This window comes from Geotrypetes seraphini, chromosome 6 (assembly GCF_902459505.1).
Source record: "Geotrypetes seraphini chromosome 6, aGeoSer1.1, whole genome shotgun sequence".
In the NCBI taxonomy this organism is placed as follows: Eukaryota; Metazoa; Chordata; class Amphibia; order Gymnophiona; family Dermophiidae; genus Geotrypetes; species Geotrypetes seraphini.
In genome coordinates this window covers 259,721,973-259,734,140 of record NC_047089.1, presented here as the reverse complement: position 1 = coordinate 259,734,140, position 12,168 = coordinate 259,721,973, and the positions used below count along the sequence as shown (strand labels likewise).

Sequence of the window (12,168 nt, the reverse complement as noted above, 5' to 3'; positions counted from 1 at the left end):
CATATACTAAATCAAACTGCCTCCTAGACGTATGTCCCTCCAAGACCTTGAAAACAGCCACACTAGATTTTAAAAAGGACCTATTCAATTGGATAACAACCACTCTCACCGAAGGAACATTTCACGAGGAAATGAGACATATACTAATCACACTCATCCCTAAAGATCAAAAAATCTCTCTAGCTTTGAAAACCAACTATAGACCCATAGCAAGCATCCCCATATTTACCAAGATACTTGAAGGATTGGTCAACGTGGAGCTAGTGAAATATCTTGACAAATTCAACATACTAAACGAACACCAATCAGGATTCAGGAAAGGCTTTAGCACTGAGAAAGTCCTAGCCTCGATCCTAAATCATCTATAAGGCTTATTCAGCAAAGGAACAAGTGCTCTAATTCTTCAGCTGGACTTCAGCAGTGCATTCGATCTAGTTGATCACGAAATAATGATACACTGCCTAGTTGCAATAGGAATCATGGGAAAATCCTAGGAATTGGATACAGGGCTTCCTAACAAAGAGATCATACCAAGTGGGTAGTGATGGGACATATTCAAACTCCTGGAGAAACCCCTCGGGAGTACCACAGGGTTCACCACTTTCACCTACACTATTCAACATTTACATATCATCCCTAGGGCACTTACTGCAAAAACTAAACCTGAACTACTACATATATGCAGACCACATCTCCATTTTAATCCCAGTGAACAGCATAACAAACGAAACCTCAAAATACATTACTCATATTATGACCGAAATAGAACATTGGACAATCAACTTCAAACTGAAACTTAACATAGAAAAAACAAAAATCTTCCTTGCAAGCCCAATGGATAAAATTACCAATACAACGTTACATATAAAAGACCACGATTACCCAATTACCAACACAATAAAAATATTGGGAGTCACATTGGACATACACCTGACAATGGTTGAACACACAAATATAGTGGCAAAAAAATGTTTCCTGATGTTATGGAGATTAAAGACCATCAAAAAATATTTTGACCCATTATCGTTTAGATTACTAGTGCAATCAATAGTGCTTTCTACTCTGGCCTATTGCAATATCGTTTATATGGGTATACCCCAAAAAACAGTGAGGAAGCTTAGAATCATTCAGAACTCAGCGGTCTGCTTGATATAAGGATTAAAAAAGAATGACCATGTCACCCCCCTACTACAAACTACTGCACTAGCTGACGGTCAAGGCAAGAATAATATTCAAGTTCTCCTGCATATGTTTCAAGCTAGTTTGGGGACTAGCTCCTACGTACCTGCAAATACACTTTGCATTCTACAGCCCTAAAAGACAAACCAGAAACAGCTACCTTTTTGCATACCCAAGCATAACCAATTGCAAATACAAAACCGTTCTGGAAAGAACTTTCATGCACCAAGCAAACAAACAACAATATTGGCTAGACAGTTACATTAATAAAGCTGAACTGACCTACAATGCTTTTAGAAAACTCATAAAAACTACCTTATTCGACAGATATATCACCTAAACAGAATCTCACCAAACACTCCGTTTCTTTTCACTTTCCCAATATGCCCTCTGAAATCCTAGTCGAACTGCATTTGTAATTTCAGGACCTTTCTTCTAATATGTCCCCTCTGAATCTCTAAACAAACTGTATATTGTAATTTTTGCTGTTTTTTGAAATTTGCGACTTTTCTTTACAGGTCTGCTCCGAAATTCTTAGCAAACAGTATATTTTGTAATTTCGATTTTTTAAAGTCTCTGTACTCCTACATATTGTAAATCGCTGAATGTCCAGCAATCTTGAATGTAAACCGCCTAGAAGTCGCAAGATTGTGGTGGTATAGAAGAATAAAGTTATTATTATTATTACCCAGAGTTGCACCTGACATTCTATACTCGTGTTCCTTATTCTTACTGCCTAAATGCATTACTTTGCATTTCTCCACGTTGAACTTCATCTGCCATTTCTCTGCCCATTTCTCTAACTGATACAAGTCGCTCTGGAGTTCCTCGCTATCCTCCTGTGATCTGATTGCCCAGCATAGCTTTGTGCCATCTGCAAACTTGATGTATCTCACTGGATATTCCTTCTTCCAGGTCATTAATATAAATATTAAATAGGATCGGCCCAAGTACCAAGCCCTGGGGTACACCACTAGTCACTTTCTCCCAGTCGGAGAACTTCCCATTTATGCCCACTCTCTGCTTTCTGTTTTCCAGCCATTTGCCTATCCATCTTTGTATATCTCCCTCTATTCCATGGCTTTGTAGTTTCCTGAGAAGTCTTTCGTGTGGAACTTTGTCGAATGCTTTCTAGAACCCCAAGTATATTATGTCCACCGGCTTTCCACTATCAATTTGTTCGTTTACAGTCTCAAAAAATTGAAGTAAATTCGTTAAACATGATTTCCCTTTCCTGAAGCCATGTTGACTAGGTTTCATCAAGTCGTGTGTATCCAAGTGCCAGACTATGCTATCCTTGATCAGTGCTTCAACCATCTTTCCAAGGACAGACGTAAGGTTCACAGGTCTGTAGTTGCCCGGTTCTCCTCTTGATCCTTTTTTGAAAATTGGCGTTACATTCGCAATCTTCCAGTCGTCTGGTATCTGTCCAGTTCTGATTGTCAGGTTGGCAAGTTTTTGCAATAACTCTCCGATTTCAACCTTTAATTCTTTTAAGACTCTCGGGTGAATTCCATCCAGTCCAGGGGATTTGTCACTTTTAAGTTTGTCGATCTGGTAGTATATCTGGTCCAAGTCCACTTCAACTGTGGTGAGACGGTCTTCTATTATTCCTCTAAACACTTTCACTGCTTCTGGTATTGTTGCAGTGTCCTCTTTCGTAAAGACGGACGCAAAGAAGGAATTTAGTTTGTCTGCAATTTGTTTATCTTCCTTGATGTACCCTTTTCTTCCCTGGTCTTCCAGGGGTCCCACTGCCTCTTTTGCGGGCTTTTTCCCTTTCACGTATCTAAAGAAGGGCTTGAAGATTTTGGCCTCTTGCGCTATTTTTTCCTCATAGTCCTTTTTTGGCATCCCTCACCGCCTTGTGACATTTCTTCTGATCATCTTTATGTTTGTTCCAAGCTTCGGTTGTTTTCATACGTTTCCATTTTTTGAAAGAGTCCTTCTTTTCTTTTATGGCTTCCTTCACCTGTCTGATAAGCCATGCCGGTTCTCCTTTGCCTTTTGTTCTCCGTTCTTTGGAAATCCGCGGAATATAGAGATTTTGTGCTTCTGTGATAGTATTTTTCAGTAGGGACCATGCCTGGTCTACCATTTCAAGTTTGTCCACCTTTTTCTAGAGTTGTTGTTCTACCATGGCTCTCATGCAATCGTATTTACCCTTTTTAAAGTTTAAGGTTGTGGTTAAGGTTTTGGCACGTTTCCCTTTCTGGATGTCAAGTTTAAAGTTGATCACATTGTGATCGCTCAGTCCCCAGCGGGACCGTGACTTCTACTTCTTTTGTCGGTCCCGTGAGGCCATTTAGGACCAAGTACAAGGCGGCTGAGTCTCAGGCATTCCAGGTAACGCACCTATGAAGGAAAAAGAGACTTAAATAAGCACATAAGCATTGCCTCTGCCAAGTCAGACCATAGGTCCATCATGCCCAGCAGTCCGCTCCCGCAGCGGCCCCCCAGATCAATGACCTGTAGTGATCTATTACTCTAAAGCATTTTATACTGTATAGCAACCCTTTAATTGTACCCCTGGATCCCCTTTTCCTTCAGGAACTCGTCCAGTCCCTTTTTGAAACCCAAAGTCGTACTCTGCTCTACCACCTCCTCTGGAAGCGCATTCCAAGTGTCCACCACCCTCTGAGTGAAGAACTTCCTAGCATTTGTTCTGAACCTATCTCCCTTCAATTTTTTAGTGCCCTCTAGTTTTTGTTGCCCCCGCCAGTCTGAATAATCTGTCCCTCTCTACCTTCGCTATACCCTTCATGATCTTATAAGTTTCTATCATATCCCCTCTAAGTCTCCGCTTTTCCAGGGAAAAAAGCCCCAGCTTCTCCATCCTTTCAGCATATGAGAGGTTTTCCATGCCCTTTATCATTTTTGTTGCTCATCTCTGGACCCTCTCGAGTATCGCCATATCCTTCTTAAGGTACGGCGACCAGTACTGAATGCAGTACTCCAGATGCAGTCGTACCATCGCCCTATACAGCGGGAGGATAACTTCCTTGTTTCTGGTAGAAATAGAAATATACGGCAGATAAGGGCCACGGCCCATCCAGTCTGCCCACCCTAATGACCCTCCCCTACCTTTACCTTGTGAACAGATCCCACATGTCGATCCCATTTGGCCTTACCAGGCACGCAGCTGGCCTCAATCACCTGAAGTGGAAGACTATTCCAGCGATCAACTACCCTTTCAGTAAAAAAGAACTTCCTGGTGTCACCTCGCAGTTTCCCGCCCCTGATTTTCCACGGATGCCCTCTTGTTGCCGAGGGACCCTTGAAAAAGAAGACATCTTCCTCTGCCTCGATGCGGCCCATGAGATATTTGAACGTCTCGATCATGTCTCTCCTCTCTCTGTGCTCCTCGAGCCAGTATAGCTGTAATTTTTCTAACCGTTCCTCGTACGGGAGATCCTTGAGTCCCGAGACCATCCAGGTGGCCATTCTCTGGACCGACTCCATCCTCACCACATCCTTGCGATAATGCGGCCTCCAGAATTGCACACAGTATTCCAGGTGGGGCCGCACCATGGATCTATACAATGGCATAATGACCTCCGGCTTACGGCTGACAAAACCCTTGCGTATGCAACCCATGATTTGTCTTGCCTTGGATGAAGCTTTCTCCACTTGATTGGCAGCCTTCATGTCCTCACTGACGATCACCCCTAAGTCTCGCTCTGCTATCGTTCTTGTTAGGATCTCACCATTAAGGGTATAAGTCCTGCATGGATTTTGGCTACCCAGGTGCATAACTTTGCATTTTTTGGCATTGAAACTGAGTTGCCAGGTCCTAGACCAGCGCTCCAGTAGGAGTAGATCGTGCATCATGTTGTCGGGCATTGAGTTTTTGTCCGTTGTGCTTTTGCCCACTACATTGCTTAGCTTGGCGTCATCGGCGAATAATGTTATTTTACCTCAGAGCCCTTCTGCCAAGTCACTTATGAAGATGTTGAATAGGATCGGGCCCAAGACCGAGCCTTGGGGCGCTCCACTGATCACCTCCGTCATTTCAGAGGGGGGTGCCGTTCACCATTACCCTTTGAAGCCTACCTCCAAGCCAGTTCCCAATCCATTTGGTCAATGTCTCGCCCAATCCTATAGAACTCATCTTGCTTAGCAACCTGCGGTGTGGTACGCTATCGAATGCTTTGCTAAAGTCCAGGTATACGATGTCCAGGGACTCCTCAATATCTAGCTTCCTCGTCACCCAGTCAAAGAAGCTGATCAGTTTGGATTGGCAGGATCTTCCCTTAGTAAATCCATGTTGACGGAGATCCCGTAGATTCTCCTCATTAAGGATCGTGTCTAATTGGTGTTTGATTAGGGTTTCCATTAGTTTGCTCACTATTGAAGTGAGACTCACTGGTCTGTAGTTTGCTGCCTCTATTTTTGAGCCTTTCTTGTGGAGTGGAATGACGTTAGCCATCCTGCAGTCCAACGGGACGCTGCCTGTACTAAGGGAGAGGTTGAAGAGCGCGGACAGTGGTTCTGCCAAGACATCACTGAACTACCTGAGCACCCTGGGATGTAGGTTGTCAGGCCCCATAGCCTTGTTAACCTTGAGCCTTGACAGTTCACCGTAGACACTGCTGGGTGTAAATTTGAAATTACTAAATGGGTCAGCCGAGTTAACCCTTGTCTGTAGCTGAGGGCCTTGCCCCGGCACTTCTCGAGTGAAGACTGAGCAGAAATATTCATTTAATAGTTGTGCCTTTTCTGAGTCCTTTTCCACATATTCTCCGTCTGGCTTCCTAAGACGTACTATCCCTCCCAAGTTTTTACTTCTGTCACTGATGTACCTGAAGAATGATTTATCTCCCTTCTGGATGTTCTTTGCTAGAGACTCCTCCATGTGGAATTTAGCCTCCCTGACTGCAGTTTTGACGGCTTTTGACTTGGTCAGGTACTCTGCTCTAGAGTCTTGTTTCCCTGATTGTTTGTAAGAGATGAATGCTTTTTTCTTCTCCTTGATGAGGTCTGAGATCTCCGCAGTGAACCACTGCGGCTTATTGTTCTTACGGCGTTTACTTACTAATTTAACATAGTGGTTTGTCGCTTCCTGTATGGTGGCTTTCAGAGTCGACCACATTTCTTCTACGCTATCGGTTTCTGCTTGGCTTTGTAGCACCTGGTGAACAAATTCGCTCATGTTTTGGAAGTTTGTGTCCTTGAATTTGAGGACCTTGGTCAGTGTGGTGGATTTAGTGAAGCCTTTCCTAAGATTGAACCATATCATGTTGTGGTCGCTGGAGGCCAGTGTGTATCCCACCGAGACTTCTGTGACACTTTCTCCATTGGTAAGTAACAGGTCCAGTATTGCCTGATCCCTTGTTGGGTCCAACACTAGTTGCCTGAGACGTGCTCCCCTCAAAGAGTTCAATAGCCTCCTACTGCTGCCGGAAGCAGCGGTAAGTGTGTCCCAATCCACATCAGGCATGTTGAAGTCACCTAACATCTCCGATTAAATCCATATCTAGGTCATCCTGTTGTCTTGGGGGTCTGTAAATTACGCCAAGATACAGGCATTTGTCCTTCCCTCTGGCCAAATTAACCCAAAGAGATTCCCCAGTATACTGGACGTCTGCGATTCTTGTGACCTTAATGTCATCTTTTGTATATAATGCTACACCTCCTCCCATTCTGCCTTCCCTGTCCCGGCGAAGCAAGTTGTAACCTGGTATGACCATGTCCCATCCATGGGAGTCCGTGAGCCAGGTCTCAGATATTGCCACCACATCCAGGACGGCATTCCTTATTTCTGTTTCCAGTTCCAGGATCTTGTTACCCCAAACTGTGTGCATTAACGTACATATCCCTCCATGTGTTTTTATTACATCTCGTTTGAGCTACTTGGACACTATTAGCATTATGCTCATATTTTGTATTCTCCCTAGACTCAGAACTATATCGTGTACCTAACCTGGACTCCCCAGATCCAGAACTACAGTGTGTACCTATCCCAAATATGGAAGGGTGTGTATCTTGTGGGGGTGTTCCCGCGTGGGCTACTTGAACTCCTTTGGTACAATATGCAATGTGTGTACAATATGCAATGTGTGTACCCCCCTCTGGACTCAGGATTACAATGTGTACTGCCCATAGTCCCGGAATTACAATGTGTACTCTTCCTAGACCCAGAATTACAATGTGGCCCAGAATTATAATGTAAACCTACCCCAGCCTCGAAAGTGTGTAGTGGTAGTGATACCTTTTTTGATAATGCCCAACATTCTGTTCGCCTTTTTTGAGGCTGTTGCGCATTGTGCCGCCGGTTTCATTGTTTTATCCACCAAAACCCCCAAGTCCTTTTCTAGGTTGCCTTCCTCCAATATTATCCCCCCCATGGAACCCACGAGGCACAGCAGACGGGACCAGAGGGAGTAGACGAGGCTGTTACTGGGGATCGATGTCACGTCTGCTCGATTCCAATGAAGGAAAAAGGGCCCAGCTGTTCTACACACACGAGGTGAACCCAGTGAGAGGCCAAGGGAGAAAGAAAGACACAGCCGCAGCCAAACGAGGACTAGCGGCAGGGCCGAAGCCCAAGAAGGGCCCACCGGAGGAAAACCAGCAGGAACACCACGAATGTTTATTGTTTTTATTTTTTAAATAAAAGGAGCGCCACAAAAATACAATAAAGAAAGCCGCGGTGCGAGAAGGCAAAGAGGAAAAGGCAGAGCTGTAGAACAGGGCTTCTTGGCTTCGCGGAAAAATGAGAACTGAGGCCACGCTGAGGAGACTCGCGCCCTAACTTGGGCGGGAAGGCACACGCGCGGTATACTCGCAAGCTTGAAGATCTTCAAGCAAGTTTGCTTGCGAGAGTATCCGATCGGGGCTCCGTAGATGACATCACCCACATATAGAGAATATGTTGCCTGCTTGTCCTGGGATAAAAACTATTCTGTCCCCCTCCCCCCCAACTTAACTGTGGTTATAGATAAACTTTGGCCTTTTAATTCCACAATATTCCTCTACTATATCATTTGCCCTGTACTTCACCACCAGTACTTCTTGAACAATACATACGGTAATCACAACAATGATTCCTTATATTTTTACAGGTACTTCAGGTGGCAGGTTTCAAGTTGCTCAAAGGGAACTTCAATCAGCTGGGTAAATACAAGTTTGAGATCCCATGACACTGAGGAGCTTGTTGGGAGGTTTTAGCAAACGTAAGCCCCGTATGAAGCAAACAACTAAATGCTGAGCAGAGACCAGACTAAAGGTATTCAAGCAGTATTTGTATAAGACTGGAAAAAAGATCAAGTGCCTTGCTCTCAGACCAGACATACCTCTTCCACCTCAAGCCATATGATCTATTGAAATCTCTAGAAGCTAGCAGAAAGTGAGACACACCCTCTGGTAAGTACAAGAAATATACTTCTAATGTCTCAAAATCCAAGCCAGGAGGAACCCTTCCGTAAACATCTGAAAACCTGGCTTTTCTCTAAAACCTAACACTCCCCCCTCTTCTGACTTCCCAGCCCTCTAACATTCTTCTCTCCTATGAGCTCCACAACTATGGAGATGGTGCGGTATACAAACCCAAGGTTTAGTTTAGTTTAGTTTAGATTTAGGAGGGACCTTTCGTTCTGAGTGATGAGGGTTAGAAAGCATTCTAGTCTCCGCTGATCTTCATAGGCTAGTTGCAGAAGTAGAGAACATCAGGTCTGCTGTGGTGGGAGAAGAAGGGGGAGGAGGAGGATAGAGGGAGAGACCTGTGACATCATTTTCTCCTTCTCACCAAGCAAGCAAACCCACATTAATGTTTTAAATTCAAATCCCTTTGAGTGCAATGAAGGTGTATATTTTGTAAGAATATTACACTGAACATGAATCTAATGTTTTGTTTTGTTTTTAACATACTTCAGTTACTTCTCTTTAAATGCTAAAATGACTAGGTTCGCTAGCTACCTAACTTGAGTCTATTAGTAAGAATTCAGCTTGTGAGAGAAACTAAAGCATAAATTACCTCTGCATAGGGACTATGCAATACATTTCAGGCTTCCCCTAAGTAAAGGATGTGCTAGTAAGTGTGTAGGGACACTGAAGAAGCACTGCTGTAAGATCTACTAACTGTAAGTGTTCATGCTTGTTTTAAATTGATATTAAAAAGACCTGTTCAAGAACACAGAGTCCAAGCTTGGTAATATTTAGGCTACAAGCCCAAAGAGTTAAACTGCTCTGAATTGACTATCCAATCATTAGTAGTGGTATAGTTTCAATAAACAATCCAATCATTAGTAGTGGTATTATTTCAATAAACAATAAAATGTTAAATTCTGTAATCTACTTTGAAGGAGTGAAGTAAGAATGAATTTGACAGGAATGGAAATAAGAGCAAGTGTGTTCAGGTTTTGTATGAGATTATATTTTTCCTATCCCACTGCATTAACAAATACATTTTTTTAAACCTATACTTTTGTATGACATTTATTTAATATTAAATTTTTCTTATAAGGCATTTTTTAAAATTTTTCCACTTTTTAAATTACAGAGACAATATAAATATCTTCTCTGATAATTGTTTTTTACCTTCTGGGTTAATCTGTGGTTCAAATCTTTCACATGTCACTGCGGTTAAATCTCCAGGATTTAGACTCCAAACTCCTACTCCTTCTGCAGATCCTGCTGCCATTGCAGCTCCTAATGCTGTTGTTTCAGGCATGGATGGCTTCACTAGAGAAAAACAAAATGCAAATGTATACAATGCTGTTTGGATGCCCAATATTCCAATTTCCTAAGGTCTGTCTGAAATTTTTCAGTCTAAATGCATTTTAACAACTTTGAACAGTTTAGTTTCATCTGCAAATGTAATCACCTCACTTGTTGTTCCAGTTTCCAGATCATTCATAAATAAATTAAATAGCACTGGTCCCACTACAGATCCCTATGCAGCACTCCACTATAAACCCTCCTCCATTGAGAAAAATGGCCATTTAACCCTGTTTCTGCATGATAACCAATTCCTAATCCACAACTGAACTTTGCCACCTAATTTTCTCATTAAAAACTGGCTGGAGAATAGGAAGCACAGAGTAGGAGTAAATGGGCAATACTCGGACTGGAAGAGCATCACCAGTGGGGTGCCGCAGGGCTTGGTGCTTGGACCTGTACTCTTCAACATCTTTATAAACGATCTAGACATAGGTACGACGAGCGAGGTGATTAAATTTGTGGAGGACACGAAGTTATTCAGAGTAGTGAAGATGCAGGGGGATTGCGACATAATCAGGCTCAAGGAATGTGCATCGACATGTCAGATGAAGTTCAACGTGGATAAGCGTAAAGTGATGCATGTCGGTATCAAAAATCTCAAGCACTAGTACAGGATGTCCGGGGTGGTACTTGGAGAGACCTTCCAGGAAAGGGACTTGGGAGTTATGATAGACAAGTCGATGAAGCCGTCCATGCAATGTGCAGTGGCAGCGAAAAGAGTGAACAGAAAGCTAGGAATGATAAAGAAGGGGAATCACGAACAGATCGGAGAAGGTTATCATGCCGCTGTACTGGGCCATGGTGCGTCCTCACCTGGAGTACTGCGTACAGCACTGGTCGCCGTACATGAAGAAAGACACGGTACTACTCGAGAGGGTCCAGAGAAGAGCGACTAAGATGAGTCGGTTCAGCGAATGGCCACCAGAATGGTTTCAGGTCTCAAGGATCTCCCGTATGAGGAACGGCTGGATAAGTTGCAGCTATACTCACTCGAAGAAGGCAGAGAGAGGGGAGACATGATCGAGACGTTCAAATATGTCACGGGCCATATCGAGGTGGAAGAAGATCTCTTTTTTCTTAAAGGACCCACGGCGACAAGAGGGCATCTGTGGAAAATCAAGGGTGGGAAATTTCATGGCGATACCAGAAAATACTTCTTCACCGAAATGGTGATTGATCGCTGGAATAGTCTATCACAACAGGTAATTGAGGCCAGCAGCGTGCCAGATTTTAAGAAAAGATGGGATTGGCATATCGGATTTCTTCATGGAGGTAGATAGGGGGTGGGTCTTGGTGTGGGCAGACTGGATAGACTGTGGCCCTTTTCTGCAGTCATTTCTATGTTTCTAAGGGGTTGGAGGAGCTGCTGTACAGTGAAAGATTAGAGAAACTGGGCCTCTTCTCCCTCGAACAGAGGAGATTGAGAGGGGACATGATCGAAACATTCAAGGTACTGAAGGGGATAAACTTAGTAGATAGTTGATAGTGGAGGACCGGTAGACATAATATACTTAGATTTCCAGAAAGCGTTCGACAAAGTTCCACACGAAAGACTTCTCAGGAAGCTACAAAGCCATGGAATAGAGGGGGATATACAAAGATGGAGAGGCAAATGGCTGGAGAACAGAAAACAGAGAGTGGGCATAAATGGTGTACCCCAGGGCTCGGTACTTGGGCCGATTTTATTTAATATTTATATCAATGACCTAGAAGAAGGAACATCCACTGAGATCATCGAGTTCGCAGAAGGATAGCGAGGAACTCCAGAGCGACTTCTGTCAGTTAGAGAAATGGGTGGAGAAATGGCAGATGAAGTTTAATGTGGAGAAATGCAAAGTAATGCATTTAGGCAGTAAGAATAAGGAACACGAGTATAGAATGTCAGGTGCAACTCTGGGTAAGAACGAGCAAGAAAAGGACCTGGGTGTACTGATAGATAGGACCCTTAAACTGTCGGCACAATGTGCGGTGGCGGCAAAGAAAGCAAATAGAATGTTGGGCATGATAAAGAAGGGAATCACGAGTAGATCGGAGAGGGTCATAATGCTGCTTTATAGAGCAATGGTCAGACCCCATTTGGAATACTGCATCCAACATTGGTCTCCCAACCTAAAGAAGGATATAAAACTGCTGGAGAGGTTATAGAGACGAGCAACGAAACTAGTAAAAGGTATGGAGAAACTGGAATATGAGAATCGACTTAAGAGACTGGGATTGTTCTCCCTTGAGAAAAGGAGACTGCGAGGGGATATGATCGAGACCTTCAAA

The 12,168-nt window shown here is 43.5% G+C and overlaps 1 protein-coding gene across 6 annotated transcripts in view; it reads right to left on the bottom strand.

Moving 5' to 3' along the window:
* The window catches only part of GK (glycerol kinase), a 445,878-nt gene that overhangs the window by 83,445 nt on the left and 350,265 nt on the right, over positions 1-12,168 (bottom strand). For all 6 annotated transcript variants that reach the window (XM_033948781.1, XM_033948778.1, XM_033948783.1 and 3 more), the window contains one exon: positions 9,718-9,861. In XM_033948781.1, the coding sequence (XP_033804672.1) occupies positions 9,718-9,861 (144 nt within the window). The remainder of the gene's footprint in view (positions 1-9,717; positions 9,862-12,168) is intronic.